At 37.9% G+C, this 20071-nt stretch overlaps 1 protein-coding gene across 2 annotated transcripts in view; it reads left to right on the forward strand.

Moving 5' to 3' along the window:
- The first annotated feature begins 238 nt into the window (after positions 1-238).
- Positions 239-20071, forward strand: part of MARCH6 (membrane associated ring-CH-type finger 6) — a 47294-nt gene continuing 27461 nt past the window's right edge. The window contains exons 1-8 of one of the 2 annotated variants that reach the window (XM_027681269.1): positions 239-341; positions 5081-5177; positions 5745-5818; positions 13215-13358; positions 14769-14841; positions 16830-16998; positions 18351-18543; positions 18811-18872. In XM_027681269.1, coding sequence (XP_027537070.1) covers positions 323-341; positions 5081-5177; positions 5745-5818; positions 13215-13358; positions 14769-14841; positions 16830-16998; positions 18351-18543; positions 18811-18872 — 831 coding nt within the window. In that variant the 5' untranslated portion in view covers positions 239-322. Of the gene's footprint in view, positions 342-5077; positions 5178-5744; positions 5819-13214; positions 13359-14768; positions 14842-16829; positions 16999-18350; positions 18544-18810; positions 18873-20071 lie in introns of both variants that reach the window. The other variant, XM_027681259.1, reaches the window with a different exon arrangement.

Below are 20071 nucleotides of genomic sequence, written 5' to 3' on the forward strand. Positions count from 1 at the left end.
ACATGGTCTAGTTGACAAGGTGGTGTTCGGTCATCGTTCGTTCTCGATGATCTCAGAGGTCTTTTCCAACCTAATTGACTCTGTGATTCTGTGATTCAGAGCGGGGCAGTCCCGCGGTGACGGGGCTGCCCGAGGTCCGGTGTGGCCCGGCCCGGCCCCGCTCCCGGGCCTCCCGTTGTCCCCGCGGCCGGCAGGGGGTGCGCGCGGCGGGCGGGCGCGGCGCTCTGTCTCCACCGGCGCCGCCGGTCCGTCCGCTCCGCGCGCGGCCCCGCCCCCCGCGCTCACACCACCCGCCCGCCCGGCGCTGCGTCAGCCCGGCAAGATGGAGACCGCCGAGGAAGGTACCGCGATCGCTCGATGTCGCGACCCCCCGGGCGGGGGCTCTGCCGGGGCAGCGTCCCTCCAAGGGCGGAGGGTCGGGGCAGGGAGGGCGTCGCTGGGCCCGCTGGGCGGGCGGGGGGCTGTCAGCGCCCGGGGGGGTTTCCGCGTCCCGGGGCTGCAGGTGCCCGGGCTCCGCTCCCCGCTGGCCGGGCCCGCGGGGTTCGAGCCGGGCCGGGCCGGGCCAGGGGGACCAGTGCATGAGGCGGCGCGCGCGTCGCCCCTTACATAACACCGGGGATCGCGGGGGGAGGGAAGGGGAGGCGGTGCTGTGGGAACACCGGGAGCGGGGCTGGGTTGGGCCGCACCGGGGCACCTGGACATCGGGGGCCGCCGGAGGCTGCGGCTTTGCTCGGGGAAAGTGGGGGCTCGGGGACGTAAAGCGGCGGTAGGCGGGGTGCGCACGCTGGGGCGGGAAGAGCACTGCCCCGAGCCCCCTCCGGGCCGCCGAGCCTGTCCCACCCTGCCTGTAACCCAGCGGAGCTTAAATGTACGCTCTCGGCTGCATAGTGATAGCAGCTGCTGCTCCTTGTGCAAGGTTAACTTTGTTGTGTGTGCTGGAAAATCTGTTCGAAAAAATTGAAATATGCGGGAGCTGGCGTGTTTCTCTGTCTCTTTTACGGTAGACTGATACATAGTAAGTTCTTCTTAAAAAAGAAGCTGTCAAAGAGATGTTTTTTGGGGGGTTGGGGTGGTTTTTTTTTGGATGTGCAGTTTCTATTTTTAAGGGGTTTTCCACTTTTAAGGGCTTTACTTGAGATCAAATGTGGATATGTTTTGTCAGCACTTTTGCTCTGCTCGGATAATCACAGAAATCGTTAGGGTTGGAAGAGACCTCTGGAAATAATCTACTTCAAGTCCCCTGCCAAGGCAGGGTCACCTAGAGCAGGTTACAGAGGAACACCTCCAGGTGCGTCTTGAATGTCTCCAGAGAGGGAGAGGGAGTACAATGAGGGACTACTTAGTTCAGGATGATACTGGAGAACTTCCATAAAGCAGGACCTCATATTGTAGCACAAACCAAAATAAATAAAGGATGTGTGTTGTGCTGTGTTTATTGCAGTATTAGAGCTTTGTTTGTCATCTTAAGCAATAGGGACAAACACATATTGCAGTAGCAAGGCAGTTCCAAGGAAAGCGTTTTGTGTCTTGGCTTTTGTTGCTTTGGCATCATTTTGAATGTAGCTTTTTGTCTGGTGTCACTTGATTTTCCAGCTTGAGAGGATTAAAAAGAAAAAAAAAAAGGTAGAAAAACATGAAACGCTGGATGGAATAAGACAGCACCTTTGTAGTAATGTCCCTTGGAATGTGCTGTAGACATCTTTAATACTCATGAACACTGATGGTTTATCAAAATATTAGTGGCTTTAAAATCTAATATTTAAAACTGCTTGCTGGAACTCTGTAGGGCAATAGTCACACTGATGTAATTAACAAAGTGAAACTGATCCCTTGGCCAGAAAACTTGGATTTCTTCAATCTGGGAAGTGGATACTGAGAAACAACCAGCCGATTTTCCACCACTCCAGCAGTTGGTAAATCTGTCTCGGTGGACTTAATTCAAACAGCATAGTTGATAATTTGTTGGAGGCTGTTACCAGTGGTAGACTTTGATCATACCTGACTTAAGTAGGTGAACAGCAAGACCAGGAAGAGAAAGAAAAGGGGGTTGTTAGTTACATCTTAAGGCATTGTCTTCTTTAACTAAACCTTTGTGTTAAACTCTACAGTTAGAATTTGGGTTTTTCTGAGGTTTTTTTATGTATAAACACACATATATATGCAGGCTTAGATATTATATTGTGGTCTTACCAATGTTACCTTCAAAAGCTCTGTGTAGTAGTGTGAAAGTAACTCGTCTATATACTCACTTTCCATAAATACCACTAGAATGTTACAACTTCTTCTACAGTTTCAAACCTCAGTTCCCGCTATTAGACCTTCATGACGCTTGCCAGAACACCAAAGAGGCTTCCCAAGGTTAGAAAGCTTTAAACACCACCAGCAGCAGCAAACACTGTGTTAGTGCCTTACGGAAGAGAAAATCCATGCTCCAATATTGTGTACCTGAGCTTCTGCTGCACGGTGTCAAATGGACTTACCTAGCTATTGATAGTCTGATAACAGTGTTATGGTCATTGTGGTACTGATGGGTTTCATGTTTGACTGAATTGTCTTGTGAAGTTAGCAAACTGATCTGGATGGTGAGAGCTCAGATAAGAGAGGCAGTTTAGGGTCATAATGATCAGACCTAACTGGGAGCTACTTCACCTCAGGATGAATCTAAGAGTTGCTTCTCTGTAGCGCTCGAAAGCACCAGATACCGTGTTTTGCTGATGAGAGGTAATTCTGATTCTTTCTAATTAAATCAATTTGTTGCTATATAAAATAATTTTCACTTTTCGGTATTGCAGTGTTGAAATTCAGAGAGGTGATAGGCACAGACTCATTCTCAGGGGGAACAGGAAGGAACTGTATTATTCAAGGTCATTTTTTCCAAGACACGTGCATGAAGAACAGGATGCAAAGTGTGTGTACACATAGAAAAATAGTGACTATTGCACGGTGGAATTCCCTCTGAACACAGCAGAGGTCATAAGGTGCATAGCTTTACATGTTGACCCTCAGTGGGGTTTACTGATTTGAAGCTATCAGCTGCTTAACAGCCCAGACCAATACATTCATCATATTTTAATTTGGATTTATAAAACAAGTAGAAATATCTAGAAATTCTCATAGCCTTTGAAAAAATAAAATTTAGGTTTAACTGACAAAGGCAATCCTTTCTCAAATACAGAATTCGTTTGCTTTCAGTAATGCAAATTATGTTTTTTTCCCCAACAGTTTTCAGAATAAGTGAACAGTTGGCTGTGAGAGTCAACAGGCCATTAATGAGCAGATTCAGAGAGCAATGGGCATCTTTCAGGGAACAGTGTGCTTTTAACTTGCTTTCATACCAGAGAGTATCCTTAAAGCATTGGTTTCACGTTCTGTCTCCTGTGATGGTCGTAGCGCTGCTCGTCTGACCCCTTTGTAAGGCCAATCTAGTGTACAAAGTTGTCAACTTGCTGTAATGGAACAGCTCTGTTGGAAAGAATGCTGGAGGAGGTGGGCATGCCACAGCGAGTGGGTAGAGCCTGCCTGTCAGCTGAAGAGACCTGTCCTGTGCAGCCATCTGGAATTGCTCTCTGTGGTAAAAGAATCATTTGTTAGGTGAAGTAGTAGTTCTGGTCGTTCTTATCAGCAGAGAAACCAGGGACTCTTGATGTTTGCAGTGATAAGTCGTTGCTCAGTAAGGCTGTGACAGAAGTGCTCTTTCTGTCTCTTTGTGGCATCACTGATGTGATATTGAATACCTTTCTGTTAGTTGTAGGTTTTTGTGCTGCATGAATGAATTAAATCAAATATCACTTTTATAGATAGGTAATTGTTTGGGGATTTTTCCTTTTGAATCACTTGAATTCTTATGCTTTATGTGTAGAAACTGTTCTAATACTGTGTAAACTATGTTGATGGTCATATTGTGACCTCTTTATTAGAAAAAATAATTTAATTTTTGTATCTTTTGGAACTTTATGTAGAAAAGCATAAACTTTTGAAGATTTCGACCAAGAACAAAGATAGGTGACTTAGACTTGAAATTGCATATTTGCAATATTCCTACATGAGTACTTTCAGTTGGTATTTTTCTGACTATGATCTCTGGTATGTATGTGTTATACTCTTGCAGGTTTGCGGGATGATGGTTGATACAGAAATAATTAACAAAAGAGAAAATCCTAAGCTCACATATTCTATAAAAATGGGCATTTTATGTTCATTTCCTGAATAGAAATAAAAGGAGGAGTAAAGGGAAGATACCATGAATCTATCAATAAGCAGATGAAATACTTGATTTTTATTTCTATTTAATCATGTGGCTGACTGAATGGTATTAAAATAGACATCTGTTCTTTAGAGGGAGGGATTTATGCTCACTTCTTTGTCCACAAAACATCTTGCAACCTTTAGTTGTAAAAAAAACCCATCAAAAATAGGGAATAAAGAAGTGCAGGACCTATTGAAATGTTACAGTAATTATGAAATAGAAAATGTCTTTTCTCTCATGACTAGACAGTAGACTGCTAAATGGTTGGCTTTATTCAACTTGGGTAGCAAACTCACAAAATACCTATGTCATTATGATGGGTTTTTTTCCTTTTAATCAAGAGCACCAAAGAAACATCCATGTTAGGTTCAGTAGTAGCAAATGACTTGTATAAGTCATTGTTGGACATTATTAAATCTCTTCTGCTAAGCCTATGTTTAACTTGTTCAAAATTCAGATTGAACTTTTCCATTTCCAAGTCTCCACTTTCAGGAAGATTATCCTTAACAGTTTGTATGTTGTTTTAGCAGTAACTTTTTAGGCAAAAAACACCTGTAGTTTAACTGTGTCTATTCTCTAGAAATCTTGAAAATATTGTAAGACGTGTCTTGAGTTTTTATAACGTGATCAAGCAGGTAACATTCTTGTTGCTTTTTCTGTTCATCTCTTGATCTTTGTCTTGCATCCGATGAAATCTGTCTTTCATCCTCTTTCAGTTTATTCTGGCTTCATTTTGCTACATGGCAAAATTTCTAGAATGTAATTGTATAATTTGTCTTGTACATTTGAGTTCTTTAAGCAGTAGTGTAATAAGCTTTTTGTCCTTGTCAGCAGATATATGCAGAGTCTGTCGGTCTGAAGGAACACCTGAGAAACCCCTCTATCATCCATGTGTGTGTACTGGCAGTATTAAATTTATTCATCAGGAATGGTGAGTTCTGTGCCTGTAGCTTTCTTAACTTTTTTTTTTTTCCAATTAAAATACAATAACATGTTTCTAAAAACACTACCTGCAGAGTCTTTAGGTTAACTAGTAAGAAAAATCCAATTTTCAATGGAAATGTGTTAGGGCTTTTGATGTTTTTTACATAATGATTCATTACAATTCACAAAAAATTATTAATTATATATGGAAAGAAACTAGTGATAATCATTGTGTTTGGGACTACAGTTCTGATCATATGTCAACTTTATGAAAACTGAGCAGAAAAATTAGTATGTTGGGTGGGTGTCCATGCCAGGATACCTGCTTTGATCAATAATGTACTTAAAGAATTTACTTTATCAATTATGTAAATGATGTATGTCAGCTTACCTTTTTTTACTTTTTAAAACTTGCTTGATGGCCTAAATGGATTTAATGAACATGCTAATTTAAGTCCTGCTTGACAGTACCAATATCCTGACTTATGTTTGAAAACAGAATTGGTGTTTTCCTTAGTGAAGGGATAGGGCAGAAAGATATATAACGTGTTAATATGATCACTTTTTATTGCAGCTTAGTTCAGTGGCTTAAACACAGCAGAAAAGAATACTGTGAATTATGTAAGCACAGATTTGCTTTCACACCAAGTAAGTATGTTTTACTGCTCCTATTTTTTCAGAATTTCTTTTTCTTTTAGTATGTATGAAGTGATTACTTTTTCATTCAGCATGATAGATCCAAACTTGTGTTTTAACTTCTATATTCTTGTTTGAATTGCAGTTCTTATGCATATTATTGCAGACTGTGTGAAATGTTTAAATAATGGATAATTTGGTTCTTTCATAATCTTGTGTGAGACATAAAAGAAGTATTATTCTGTACCTTTTCTGACAGCCTCAGTCCCATTCTTTTGTTGCCAGCATTACAGAGTATGGCATGTTTTCAGCTTCATTGATAAATTTGAGTGTTTGCAAGCCTGAATGGTAAAGTGAAACCACAGCAAAATTTGCTTTTGAACACCAGTTTTCAGCTACCTTTGAATGATCTACCTGCAGCACTACCACTTGACTTCTGTCAGTTTCAGGTCAAATGACGTTGACAGATAATGCAAAGTATGATTATTCCTCTTACCTTTCAGTCAAGATACGGTAACTACCCAGTATTACATTGCCTTTTATGTTAGATACAACTAAATAGGTTAGGCAACTTATGATAGACAATTACTGTATCTTTACATAGTTCCCAGAGGCTTCTTAATTACATTTTAACTGATTGTAGTAGAAATAGGTGAGGTCCTTTGGCTTGGTGGCAGGCTAGGCTTGTTATTTAGTATTGCCAACTTACTGCCTGTTGAGCAGGTAGTGGGTTTTATGCTACATTTTTCTCTTTACTTGTGCTGATTTATTCCTTACAACTGCTGAACTCAGTTCTTCATGTTGAAGATAAGTAATTTATTTTTTTTTTAAACTGATGAGTATCCTCACTGTAGAAGCTGTCTCGAGTTGGGAAGGATGATGGTTTGACTGTTTCAAGTGTGTACTACAATAAAAATCAAAGCTCCTTTTCAGGGTAGCTGGTCACTCATCCCATCTCCTGCTTCTCTCTCATCTTTTTTTATGGTTTTGTGGTTTTTGTTTTTTGGTTTTTTCCCTACTAGTTTTGTACTTTGGTAGAGAAAACTGAGGCTAGGGTGGTTTGGTTCATGTATCTTCTTTTCCAAAAATCCCATGGTCTACCATCCTTCTATATGTCGAAACTCAATATTTTGCATTTCTGCCAACAATTAATTAAACACATTAGACCAGCAGTGAAATGTACAATGTTAAGTCTGTCTTATGAGGATAATAGCATATTTTATGTTGAAATGCTTCAGGTTATTATTTTTAAATACTACAGAGACCTGTATAAGGAATGTAAGACAGAGATCATCTGGTTGAAGGTTTTATTTGTTAAACATTTTTATAAAGGTATTACATTGGTTCTTTCTGGAAGCTTTGCAAATTAAGAGTGATCCCCAGTTATTAGCCATTTTCAAAATTGCATTCTGCTACCAGGTTCTCTACAGAATTTAGTGTGCAAGACCAGAAAATGGCATTTCGGTGATTTATTAGTTGTTAAGAAGAAAGAAGACTTTCTAGTTTTGTATAGAAAAACCAAAACAAACCACAAAGGTGTATAGTGTTTTCCTTGGGATATAGGAAAAAAGCAGAAGAGACATTCTAATGAAATACACTTTATACGCGTGTTGCTATTGATAAGAGGAAGCTTAGTCACTGCCCTTATCAACGGAGGTGTTCCTGCAGAAGCTAATCCTTGACTGACACAACTGTTAGCAGCACAGCCTGTAATGTAATTGTAGGTTACAGACATGAGAAAACATAGTTGAGTTACTGTGGCTTAACAAGTTACCATTTGTCATAGGAGCTTTGACGTTGGTAGTAAGTGAACCTCTTTCTTCCTCATGCGATAGAGTACTTCCTCCACATTCAGCCTCTAGGAAAGGTCTCCTTATCCTCCTGTCACACACTTGCCACTGCCCTGACTGAGCAGCCTGAGCTGATAATGTGTTCTTCTTGGCTTTCCATGTTGCAGTGTGCTTTTTTTCATACCAGGCTGCACACAGTGGTAGCAATATGTCAGGTCCTCTGCACAGATTCCTCCTGCCCTCTCCACCCAGGGTGTCTTGTTTCATTGTTTCCTTGCACCTAAGGCTTGTGCAGTTACAGTTTCCTTAGTTTGTCTTACCCCTTTCTTTGAAACTTAATACGGCTTTCCAGTCTGGAAGCTGGATCTGCCTGTGGGAGCTGGGAAAGAGTCACAGGTGCTGGAGAGATTGATAAGGCAGAAAGGGGATTGATGTATATGCCAGTCAGAGCAAGCAGAGTTGGATCTGGCCTATAACCATGCCAGGTGTAATACACTTTCAGATAAGTTAATTCACCATGGGATGTGGTCAAACAAATGCATGTATGTAGTTAATATCTGTGCTTCAACAGACAGGCACTAAGTTGAGAATAATAGTGCAGGAATAGCAGCAACTCCTCTCTTATTGAGCTTGGTTTGCTTGTTAAGGCTGTTGTTGTCATTCTGTCAAAAATGATCCCTTGCTAAGTGTAACTTTTAGTGTATGAAGTATTCATAAGCTATTTCTAGTGCATTTATTCTTTAAGTTGTGTAACATCTTGTGATTTCTTTAGTACCTGAACTGCTAGTTTAGTTACTGTTTGGAAGGAAGGAAAGAGGAGAAGGTTCAACTTGCATCTTGGCAGGACTACAAAGGAATGGATTTTTCTTTTGAATAATAGCATCATTCTCGAAATGTGTTTAGTCATGTAGGCAAATGACTTGATTTTCAAATGAATGTTTTAACGCAAAGTTTTTTATGTTTTAAATTTAATTCCTTTTCTGCAGTTCTTCAACTTATGAATTAATACAACTATTAAAAATAAAAAAAAGCTTTGGACATTTTTTAATTATGTCAAGGTGCTTGTTCATTTTTAAATCTTAAGTTTTCTTTCTGAGTTTTTAAAGGGCAACTGCTGTGTATTCTTTCCCTCCCTGCATGTGCTGTCCGTTGTCATGTGCAAGGATGCACTTTTATTGATGTCACACTAAGCATTCATAAGCACTGACCCATGAAAGAAGGTGCAGCTGTATTTCCCAAGAAAATACACTTTTCAAAACTTCTCCTTTCTGTAGAAGGTAACCTTAGCATAAATATTGTCAAAAACACAAATATGGAAGCAGACTAACCTGATCTTTGGCTGGAGATTGGGATGGGTTCATTTCTCTGCTTCCTGTGCAGCTTCATTGCTGGTAAGTGATTGATACAATGTCACAAGCTTAGTTAATACAAAGATTGTAAAAATGAAGTAAGTCCTATGGGCAGGGTGTTCTTTCATTTATGAATTGTTATACTCTGACATAAGCTTTTGATTTGTGCATGCAAAGTTACTAATTGAAGGCTTGAATGCACTAGGACCTCACTATTTTTATTGTTCCAGTCCTGGTTTGTTACTGTTCTTCCTTTCTTGTTGTTTGCTGCCTTTGTTCACCTGTAGCTGTTAATATGAAAATTTGTTGGATCAGGAACACAAATGATTCATGGTTCCTGTGAATCATTTGGATTGATTGAGCTCCTAAGCTAGCCTATAGCACATTCAGATTCTCCACATTCTTCTTAGGGTTGGGGTTTTTTCAATTAACTCATTAATTTTCAATTAATCCAAGCCTTGATATTTTCTGATCATCTTAAAACCTTCCAGATGAGACTAGCATAGCTATCTTAATGGGAAAGACTTCATGGTTCGTAAATTTTAAGGTAAAGAAAAAGGAGTATCACTGCGACATAATTCAATATTCAATTATATATTCGTATTTGTAAGCAACTTGTGCAAAAAACATCACTTAGTAATTGCATGTTTTCGTAGGAACACTTCGAAACTTTTTGATCTTCAATTTTTTTCTTAATCCTTAAGAAGCTTTGTAATTATGCTGAGTGACCCATTTTGTTGGGTTTATCCATTATCATGTAATTAGGATTTTATTGAAGGATATAATGGGCAGATTTTTTTACCTGTTCATTTTGGCAAACTTTAACACAGTAGTCCATAGCTTCAGCTTTTCTGGAAAGTCTAATTTGGAAAAACAAACTTCTGAAACAAAGTACTTCATTCCGGCACAGAATTCAGTGTGTCTTCTGCCAGTTCCAGAGTGCAGAATATATGCACAGTGGAAATTTATATGAATCAATTTGTGTGTTTGTTAGACCTGTGGCTTGCATGAGAAGGGGTGGAGTTTTTCTCCTTTTACCTTAGCAATCCAGAGCAAAGTCTGCATGTGTCTGAAGGGTGTAAAACACACAAACAGAATAGTTTGGGTTGGAAGGGTCTCTTGAAGATTATCTAGTCCACCTTAAAGAATAACTCACAAGCCCTGTTTTACCAAACCCGTGCTTTAACCCATGAGCTATTAAATAAATGATTCTTACTTATGAGTTATATGGTGTTTTTTCATGGTCAGTGCTCAAGAATGACTGTGGTGGCATATAAATTGCTTGCAAGTGTAATAGGAAATAGAAAATCTATGGGTAAGAGAACTGCAAGTGTGGAGATTCTGTGAAGCAGGCTAAATGGCAGTTTCTAAAGGTAACCATGTGTTTTTTCTACCTCATTTGTGTCAGTGCAATAGCAGATTTTTGTGATGCTATCTGCTTTGGAGAAATAAAATCAATATTTGTATTCCTGGAAAAGTTAGGCTTACAGGAGGGGAAGGAAGGGTGGAACAAAACCCCACCTACTGAAAGTAGGCAGATACCCAAATTTAGTATTCACAACTTCAATAACAGCTGCATAGGTGCTACCTGAGTATCCAAAAAGCTTTCTAGTAGTTTTTCTGTGGTCTGTACAGTTCAAAGAAGTTGAACTAGACCTATGAAAAACTCAGCCAAAGTCTGTTTGAATTTCGTGCTGTAATAAAAAAACCTCTATTGTTTTAATTGGTCTCTAGTAGAAAGATTTTTATTTGGAGAAACTCTGGTAAATAATGCAGGAAATTGGTTTCCCAAACTGAGTTAGGAAAGATTAGTGGGATAGGAATTAAGGGATGGAGGAAGGGTGAGGAGGACAAGTTGAAAGGGAGTGAAGAGGATGTATGCTGTGGGTCAAAGTCTCAGGCCTCAAAGTAGTAGTGTGGAGTGGATAAAAGGAATGTGGAGAGAAAATGGCAGTAGATGACAGATACAAGTGGGGGGATTAGCTATGAAAATCACTGACAGCAGGCTTCAGTGCTGCAGTGTGCTTGCACACCAGAGTTCCTGTCATGCTAGGAATTCTTGCGTTTCACCCACCAGAATGTTGTAGGACGTAGAAGGGCTTTATCTTATCATCATAGTCTAAAGCTTCTAGTGGTAGAAGCTTTATATATTTTGAGGTGTGATGCACAGGAAAAACATTCTTCCCCATCAAATTGTTAAAATGTGGGTGATATAGCTTGTTTTCTGAGTAGTAGCTACATGGTGCTTTTATTTGAATGCTCAATTGTAATCCTAGAGCCATTAGAAAAGTGAGTATGTAGAACTGCTAACATTTATAGCCACTTTAACTTTACTGAGTTAGGATGACCATCCTTTTTTACAAGTGTGAGTGATCAGTAATTCCTGAAAGAGGCTTTTTTTTTTTAAATTTCAAGCCCAAGTTAATGTTTTCCATGTAGTCCTTGTTGCAGTTCCAAAGGGTTGATCAAAATACATTTTTTGAAAATCAAAAAGATTTCAAAGTATCTGGTTAGTTGTCTTGATTGGTACCATAAATATGTAACAGATACACTGTAAGTAAATATTCTTTTCCACCCTTAACAAAGGTTTCTTGTCTCCTCTGACAGATATTTTCCAGAATGTTTGTTCAGTGTGAACTGAAAGATCATTAGTAAGAGTTCAGTTGGCATTTTCTATGGTACCAAATTGTGCACTAAATCTGTTTCAGTAACAAGAAAATTGTAAATTGGTAGACAGTGTCAAAATATGTTTGTGTCCTGCTTTCTATTTCCTGCTAAGTTGTCACAGGTACACTTCCCTAGTGTTATATTTTTAGTCCTTTCTTTCATGAATCCCAGTTCCTTGCCAGCTACCTGGTGAATAAGGAGCTTTGAAATTTAAAACCAGTTATTATTTGTCTAAGGGTTACTCTTTTATTGTTACTTTGTGTCAAATACAATCCACATCTTGTTGAAATGCACCACTCTCCCCGTTCTTTGAGTACTTCTACCAGTTGATACTGCTTTTCTCTGTTCTTGAGTTCTCTTTACAATACAGAAACTTAGGGGTAGCCCTGGAGAGAAAAGAAGAATTTCTTTCTCCTGTAGAGGCTTCTTCACTGAGACTAGTAAAAGGATGATTAGGAATGTAGGAAAAGAGGATGCAGGTAGATAGCAGAAAGCAGTATTTCTTAGACTCTTAAAGGATTGCCCATGAGAGGGAAGGAAAACTTTTTTTCTATTTGTTCTTATAAAAATCGAGTTTCCATATGTAGTTAGAAGTTTATGAGGTTTTAAAAAATAGTCCATTATGTTAAAGTCTTCAAGCACAGGTGTTTCCAACATAACAGACATCCAGGCAGCAATGTCTGTGCAACTCCCAACTGTAGTTTATCTTTTTTTTATTCAGATCTGTTACTGATAGTGTGCATTACCAATTCTTGGTATACATATGTGTGTAGAAACTAAGAAAATGTAATTAAATTGTTAGGTGTTTTCTAATTGTTTGCAAAAGAAGAAACCTCATCACTGTTTTTCTTGGCTTTCAAGTAGGGATGGGCTTATGCAATATATAAGTGTTGAATTTAAAAAGTCAAGACAATTTACTATTATTAAAATATCTATACAGCATGAGAGATTTGCATTTTGCTCTGTAATAGGAATGTTCTTAGAAGAAATCTTGCATGGTATGAAATAGATACCTGTTGAAAGTAAAAGTCATTATGTGTAAATTTCAATCTATGTAGATACTTAATCAGCTCCCTTCAGTTTTCCTCTCTGTGTTCTGCTTTTATTTTGCAGGGGTTTTTTTGTGTGTGTGCTGTTGGATAGCAAATGGAATCTAAATTATCTAGCACAAACAAATGGACAGCTTGCAAAATTGCAAATTGCTCTTGTTCCTTGTGCTCTTTCCATGAACTAAGTTTATAAATAATAGACAGAGGTATCTTTGAAGTAGTGTTGGGTGGGAGGGCTACTGCATTTAGAATCTGCTTTTTCATAAGCTTATTTTGAGGTAGTCGGAGTTTACAGCTGATAAATGGAGCTATTAAGAAAACTTTTCTTAAGTCAAAAACTAGCATGGAGTTTATTAATTTTCCCATTCCAGTAAACTGTAACAAATATGAAATTATTTTGTTTTTCATATGGAGTAATCTCTTGAGAATCTGTAAAATATGCTTATTCCTCTGGTAAGCTTTTGTCAGATACAAATACTTTGTAGTTGGCAGCACTTTTACATAAATGCTTCCTTAAAGGACAAATGGTTTCATAAGTGCCTTTTCTACACAGTTTATTCCCCAGATATGCCTTCACGGCTTCCAATCCAAGACATCTTTGCTGGACTGGTTACAAGTATTGGCACAGCAATACGATACTGGTTTCATTATACACTTGTGGCCTTTGCATGGTTGGGAGTAGTACCTCTTACTGCATGTAAGTATTAATTTTTTGTACATAATACTCTTGTATACAGGGAAATAGACCACTTTCTGCAACAAAGTTTTGTGAGACCATTATTGGTATATAAAAAAAAAAAAATCGAAGACATTATTTCACTTATTTTCACTCAGTTCTACCTATTTGACTCTTAAGCCAGTAATGCAATGCAGGAAGGTGTTAAGGCACAGGAAAAAATGCATGAAAGGGCTATTAAATGTCTTATTCCAATAAAATGCCTCTTTTCAAGTATCTTTAAAATCTACATGGAAGTTTTTATTTGATGCCAATTATTAATAATAGGATAGAAGAATTGTCCTGTTCTTTCTAACCATCTATAAATGAAAGTGCAGTATTTATCTTTTTCTATGAAAAGTAAAATTTCTTAGCCCAATTACTTAATAAAACTCTTAAAAAATATAAACAAAGTCATTAAGTAGTAAAGGAATTTAACAGAAAGGAGAGTGCACATTTAAATTACTGTAGTATCCATTTTGAAATTCACTTTCCAAATATGGATGGAAGGAGAACTATTGATGTTTCAACAAGCTAAAAATATAGAGAAGATGGAGAAAGGTAAAAGGGATATAGTGTCCAGTAAAGGAAATGGTTGAAAGTGCATCTTTACAAACCATAATATACCCATTGAACAAAAGAGCAGGGAGTAGATGCATCTCCCCAGACAGCTTCTCAGTATTTTCTATGCTTTTATTTGTAGCTGGCACAGGCTTAGTTTGAGAACAGCACAATACTGGCATCACCTAATTTTCTGAAGCAGACTATATAGCCTGATAGCCTACTTCTTAATTTTATGTGACCAAAGAATCATGATAAAAAGCTGACATTAACTAGCATCAAGTATTAATCCATAAAACAGTTATTTAGAACAGATAATGAAATGGTGATGATTCTTGCTGTATGATGTAATACCAGAGGGTTATACAGGTTCAAAATATGATTGAACAAATTAAGGGGGGGAAAAAAGTCCACCATGGGTTAATTAGCAATGAGATATTATGGCACAGGAACTGAGCTGCTTTGCATGAATCATATGAGAATGTACTGAGGAAGTATCGCTGCAAGTATCTTTAACCTGTTTCCATATTCTTCCTTAGACTTCCCTTAGTGTGACCATACTGGAGACAGGTCTAGATGAATCTTGGGTCTAACCTAGTATAGCAATTCTTACACTTTGAATACACACTTTTCAAGAATATGCAGCTAAAATAAATACAGCTTTGTTCCACTGCTTGTATCTGGTCTTGGGTTCTGTTCATTCTCTGAAAGTTGACATTTTCTGCTTTGCCATAAATTTAGTTGGACATGAGGTGAAACAAGGGTACCTGTGATCCAAATGAGGCTATAACCAAAATCAAATTTATACCAAGCTTCTGTTTATTCATGCAGGTCGTATCTACAAGTGCTTGTTTACTGGCTCTGTGAGCTCACTACTGACACTGCCATTAGATATTCTGTCAACGTAAGTACCTAAACAGTTTGATGCAAAGAACTGTTTTTGTCAGATTGCCCTGAAAATGGTTGCTTTGGAACTTGGTGTCCCTTTCTTCCAGTTATGCTTGTTACCTTCTGCCATCTTACCTGAGCAACTGCCTGTTAGTTACCCTTTGCATAATGAAGTGTATGGCCAACAGCATTACAGTAGAAATCATTTCACTTTGAAGTTCCCTTATTCAGGATTTTTGGAGCTTGAAAGCTCACTTTACAAAGTGGGCCCTGGGTAATGGAGATTTGTATTTGATGTAAAGAAAACTTATGCTGCAAAATTACGCATAATTAAAAACATTTATGTTCTACAGTTTCAATCAGATGCCACGTAGTAGAATAGTAATAAGTGTGTTGCTAATAGTGTCACATTCTGTTTTCTTTATTGCATTTTTATACTTTGAATTTAATTTTATCCATTCTAAGTCTCTTACACGATAGGGATTATTTTTTTATCGGTTTTTCTTCTAGCTGATACTTGGATTTTTAGTGCTTCAGTGACCATCTGCTGTTACATATTGTCTTTGTCCTTTTAAAATCAATTTTACTTAAATAATCAGTAAACACCAAACAATAGAATTTCAGGCCGGTTCTTATTTTTTCGTTATCTTAAACATGAAGAACTGAAACTCAGTTCAAGTAGAGTTAGTTGCACATCAAGCAAATTTTGATTGAGTGTTCTATGCGGTTCAGCTAAGTCATCTCAGTTGAGCTATTTGATTTGAGATCTCAGGTCATGTTACATTTAATTTTTACTAGTGGAGAAAGACATGCGTGCTTTGGTCTAATAAGAGTATTTTTCCTGTTATGTCTGTGGTGTAGATTCTGTTTTTATTTTTCTGAGAAGAATCTGAAACAAATGAACTTGAGCACCTCTTCTTTTGTCTGTTACAGGCTAGAGAAAAAAATAAAGGCCTCAAGTATTTGTCAGATTTTAATGGCCTGTGAAATTGTGCTTTGACATTTATTTCTTTGACAGAGGCAATTACAGTAGCCTCTTTTCATTGTGAATTTCACGTCCCCATAGTATTCACTGTGCTGTGCAGGCACAAATGTGTGGCTGCAAGGAGAACCAGACTGATGCTTCTTTGGGCATGGCGGAGCACTAGTGTGGCATGTTTCTTACTTATTGTTAAAGAGTATACTGTAGTTTTCTGAGCAAATTCTCTGTAGTCAAGTAGTTCAAGGGTGGAAATAAGTGGGAGGAGGTACCTGAAATTAGGGATGAGGATTGCTTAAGATAGTTTAAGTACTTCTCATTGCATGAAACCCTAGTTTCAGTTGGCTGGCTGAACTTTGTTTTGCTGCTGCTTTACAGTTATGACCTGATAGATTAGGGTTTTTAAAGTATAAAGATGATATGTGGGGTAAAATACTACCTGAAATGTAGAAAAGTTGAAGGGAAACCCTGCAGTTCCATTTTTCTGGTTAGGGTAGCTCAGCAGATAAAACGCTTCAGTGGACTGGATATAATGCACCTAGCTATTTAAAAAATCCTTTTACTGTATCAAACCATTTACCTAGCGACTATTCTCACTATTTAGTACCTTTGCTATTCTTAAAGATTGGTTTTCCTGAGCTACTCTTTAAAATTTTCTTCATATTTGGTCAGATCCTGTTTTGCAAGAATATTTACTACAGTATTAATTTCACAAACCAAACCAGAGGGAAATAAAACCTTTTCCAAATTAGTGTGTATCCTGGCACTTTAAACCATTTGTACACAGGTACATACAGCCTTCCTAAAATAAGCCTTCTTTGAACAGATTTTTTAAAATTAAATTAAAATTATGTCTAGATACTTTCTTCACCTAGACACATAAATAAATTCAGGTTTTTGCACAAATGCCAGTTTATTTGTTAATTTGGACTAGTAGGATCTGTTTGTGATGGTAAACAATGACTGAGTTTAGTTTTACTAGCAAAATATTTTTGTCATTAATGCTTTTTTCTTTTCTTTAACAGGGAGAACTTACTGGCTGACTGTTTGCAGGGCTGTTTTGTGGTAACATGCACTCTATGTGCATTTATCAGCCTTGTTTGGTTACGTGAACAGATCGTCCATGGAGGAGCACCACAGTGGTTGGAACAAAATCAACAACAGCCACTCAATGGTGTTGGTCAACAAAATGAGGTAAAACTTAACTGCTCAGTAGTTCATGATAAATTTAGAAAATGTGATTTTGTGATTTAATAAATTACCAGAACCCAGTGATGTTGTTTTACTGGATGGTATCTTTATTTGTTTGTTAGCAGAAGTTGAACATGTGTTTCTGTATAAACATAGTGACACGACTGTTATGTTTTTGAAGTTGTTTGTTTTGTATAACATTGTTTATGGTCTTATGTCTCTATCTTCACCCTTTTTTTAGGATAATTTTGTACATATAAGACTGAATTCTCAGGCATAGTCAATGAAGAATCAGCTTGCTTTTATTTTGTCTTTTTCTTAAGTATTTCAGTAGTTTGTGAGTTAACAACTCACTCTTCTCAAACCATTTGGAAGTTTTGTTGAAACCGCTGAAGTTGGAGATTCTCTGCTCTCCCCTCAGCCCCAACACACACATGCACCTCTTTAGTTCTTACAGGAACCTCTTGATGGGAGAAGAGATGATATAAGCAATACGTGCATAGGAAGGAAGTAATTCTAAATTTTGTTTTCTTTTAATAAATGTCAGGTTTTTTAAAGACAGAGGCAGAAATTCTCATTTTGGTGAGTGGCTCGCTTGGCCTCAAATTATCACCTTCCAAATATAATGATAGTTTTCATAAGATGAAGAGAGTTCCCCTCTATTGAGCACTGATGAGACCATATCTGAAGTGCTGTATCCAATTCCAGGCTCCCCTGATACAAGAGAGCCATGGACATACTGGAGTGAGTGCAGTGAAGACCCAACAAAAATTGTGAAAGGACTGCAGCATCTGACATATGATGAGGGGCTGAGAGAGTTGGAATTGTTCAGCCTGGAGATGAGAAGGCTCAGGGACCTTACTAGTCTATCAGTATAAATGCCTGATGGGAGGGTGTAAAGAGGACAGAGTTGTTTTGGTAGTATTGAGTGACAGGACATTAGGCAGTAGGCTCAAATTCAAATACAGGAAATTCCATTCAGACAAAAAAAAAAAGTAGGTTTTTAACTGTGATCAACTGCAGGAAAAAGTTAGTCAAAGAGGTTGTTAAGTTTCCACCCTGAAGTTACTCAAAAGCCAAGAAGAAACAGCACTGCTCAGCCTGCTGTAGCTGACCCTGCTTTCAGTGTGTTGACTACATGATCTGTAGAGGTCCTTTCCTACCTCAGCTACTCTGTGAAGAAATGTGAATGTTTCTTTTCCTGTTTTTAAAGGTTTAGTGGTCCCAAATGTAATGCTTGTCTAAGACCTATATTATTGATGTTTATTAATACTATTCGGTTTCATATACATACAGGATAAAAGTATGGAGAGAGGATGATGAGTTTAACGGAATACTAAATCCTGTTTCTGCAGGCTCAGGCTGTTGTAAATGGAGGTGTTGAAAATGCTGTGCTTGACCAACCTGCTAACCCAGCTGCTGAGAATGTAGTTGTAGGAGAGAACCCTGAAATTCAAGAAGAACAAGTAGATGAAGAGGAGGAGGATAATGAAGATGAAGAAGATGCTGTAGTAGAAGATGCAGCAGATGCAAACAATGGAGCACAAGGTAACAGGTGACTCAAAACAGTAATGTTCTAGTTCTTATTAAATATAATTAGACCCTTGAATATAGAACTATCATAAGGAAGCTGTGTAAATTCCCACTCTTGCAAATTTCAAGTGCTAAAGCATTTTCTTGCTGAAAAGCTAGGAGCAGTTATAAGATGAATATTATGCACTCAAGTCTTTTTGTTCATTTAAAACATATCATGGAGTGGTTACATGTTATTTTGAGTGAGTCTAACAGCTGTAAAAATGGCCATTGTCTCCTCAGATGACATGAACTGGAATGCTTTGGAATGGGATCGAGCAGCAGAAGAGCTTACTTGGGAGCGAGTGAGTAAGAATAATTTTCTTGAATTTAATAATTCAGACTCATACTTGAAATTATTTGTAATGCTGTGTTAAAATGCATTTGGATATCATTCCCTCAGTAAGAGCCCTTAGTTACCTAGAAAAGTTATTATACTATAAACAAAATGTTATTATGTTACTTGTTAACTATCAAAAAAGGCATTTCTTTGATTTCAAATGTAGCAGCAGCTTAAAACATGTTTTAGCACAGACTTTTCTGAAGCCTTCAACTTGGCCAGGTTTAGAAATTAACTGCAGCTTGTTTTGAAGATGCTGGGCCAGATTAGGAATGCACAGGTGTTGTATTATGTATTGTTTAATACTTCATTTTTGTATTTGTGGAAACGATAGACTAAAGGAGTGAAATGGAAATTTTGGTTAATTTGCAAAAAACAAATATGTTTCTTTAAAAATGATGAAGCATTTTAATGTAACATGGCTTCTGTTTTGTTTATGGGTCACAAATTCCGTAATTAAAGCATGAGATGCATGTGCACTGTAGTCATAGAGTAGACTCAAGAACTAGGTTTGTGTGACTGGTTTAGAAGTAGCCAACATCTGAGTTCAAAGCTCACCACATGCAGCAAAATCTGCTTGAAGGTAGATACAGCAGCTTCATGATACTTACTAGTGTCACCACTAGTGTCACCTGAGGCAGAAGACATAAAACTACTCACTGTATTCCTAGGCTGTGGTATAGTTGTTGCCTCAACTGCAGAGTAGGATAAATACAGTTTTCATCACAAGTGACAGGTCTTGATCTTTGTTTTGTATCTACTGAAAGCTTCTTAATGTGTTTTAAGAAATATTTCATGATAAAGGACTTACGTAAATTCAGGTACCTGAATCATTCTATGGTTTATTTCAAGATGAAAGTGTTACATTTCTGATCCCAATTTATGCGCTGGGAAGTGTTGATGTACTCCTAATTGAAAATATTCTGTTGCCTCTCCAGGAATATAGAAATCAGTTTCCACATATTCTCATAACCATTTCCAGTATTATGTGCTGACATAGGCAATAGATGTGTGTTTGGCATTTAGTATCAAAATTGGGGTAGGCTTTTTTCTCTTATTTCATCTTGTGAAAACAGCATGCAGGTTGTCTGAATTTTCAAAAATATTTGCATCTTGGTTTACTTGTAAAATATGTGCAGCGCTCATATCTTGGAACTTAGTGCA

This window comes from Neopelma chrysocephalum, unplaced genomic scaffold (assembly GCF_003984885.1).
Source record: "Neopelma chrysocephalum unplaced genomic scaffold, ASM398488v2 Primary Assembly neopelma1_22b, whole genome shotgun sequence".
Lineage (NCBI taxonomy): Eukaryota > Metazoa > Chordata > Aves > Passeriformes > Pipridae > Neopelma > Neopelma chrysocephalum.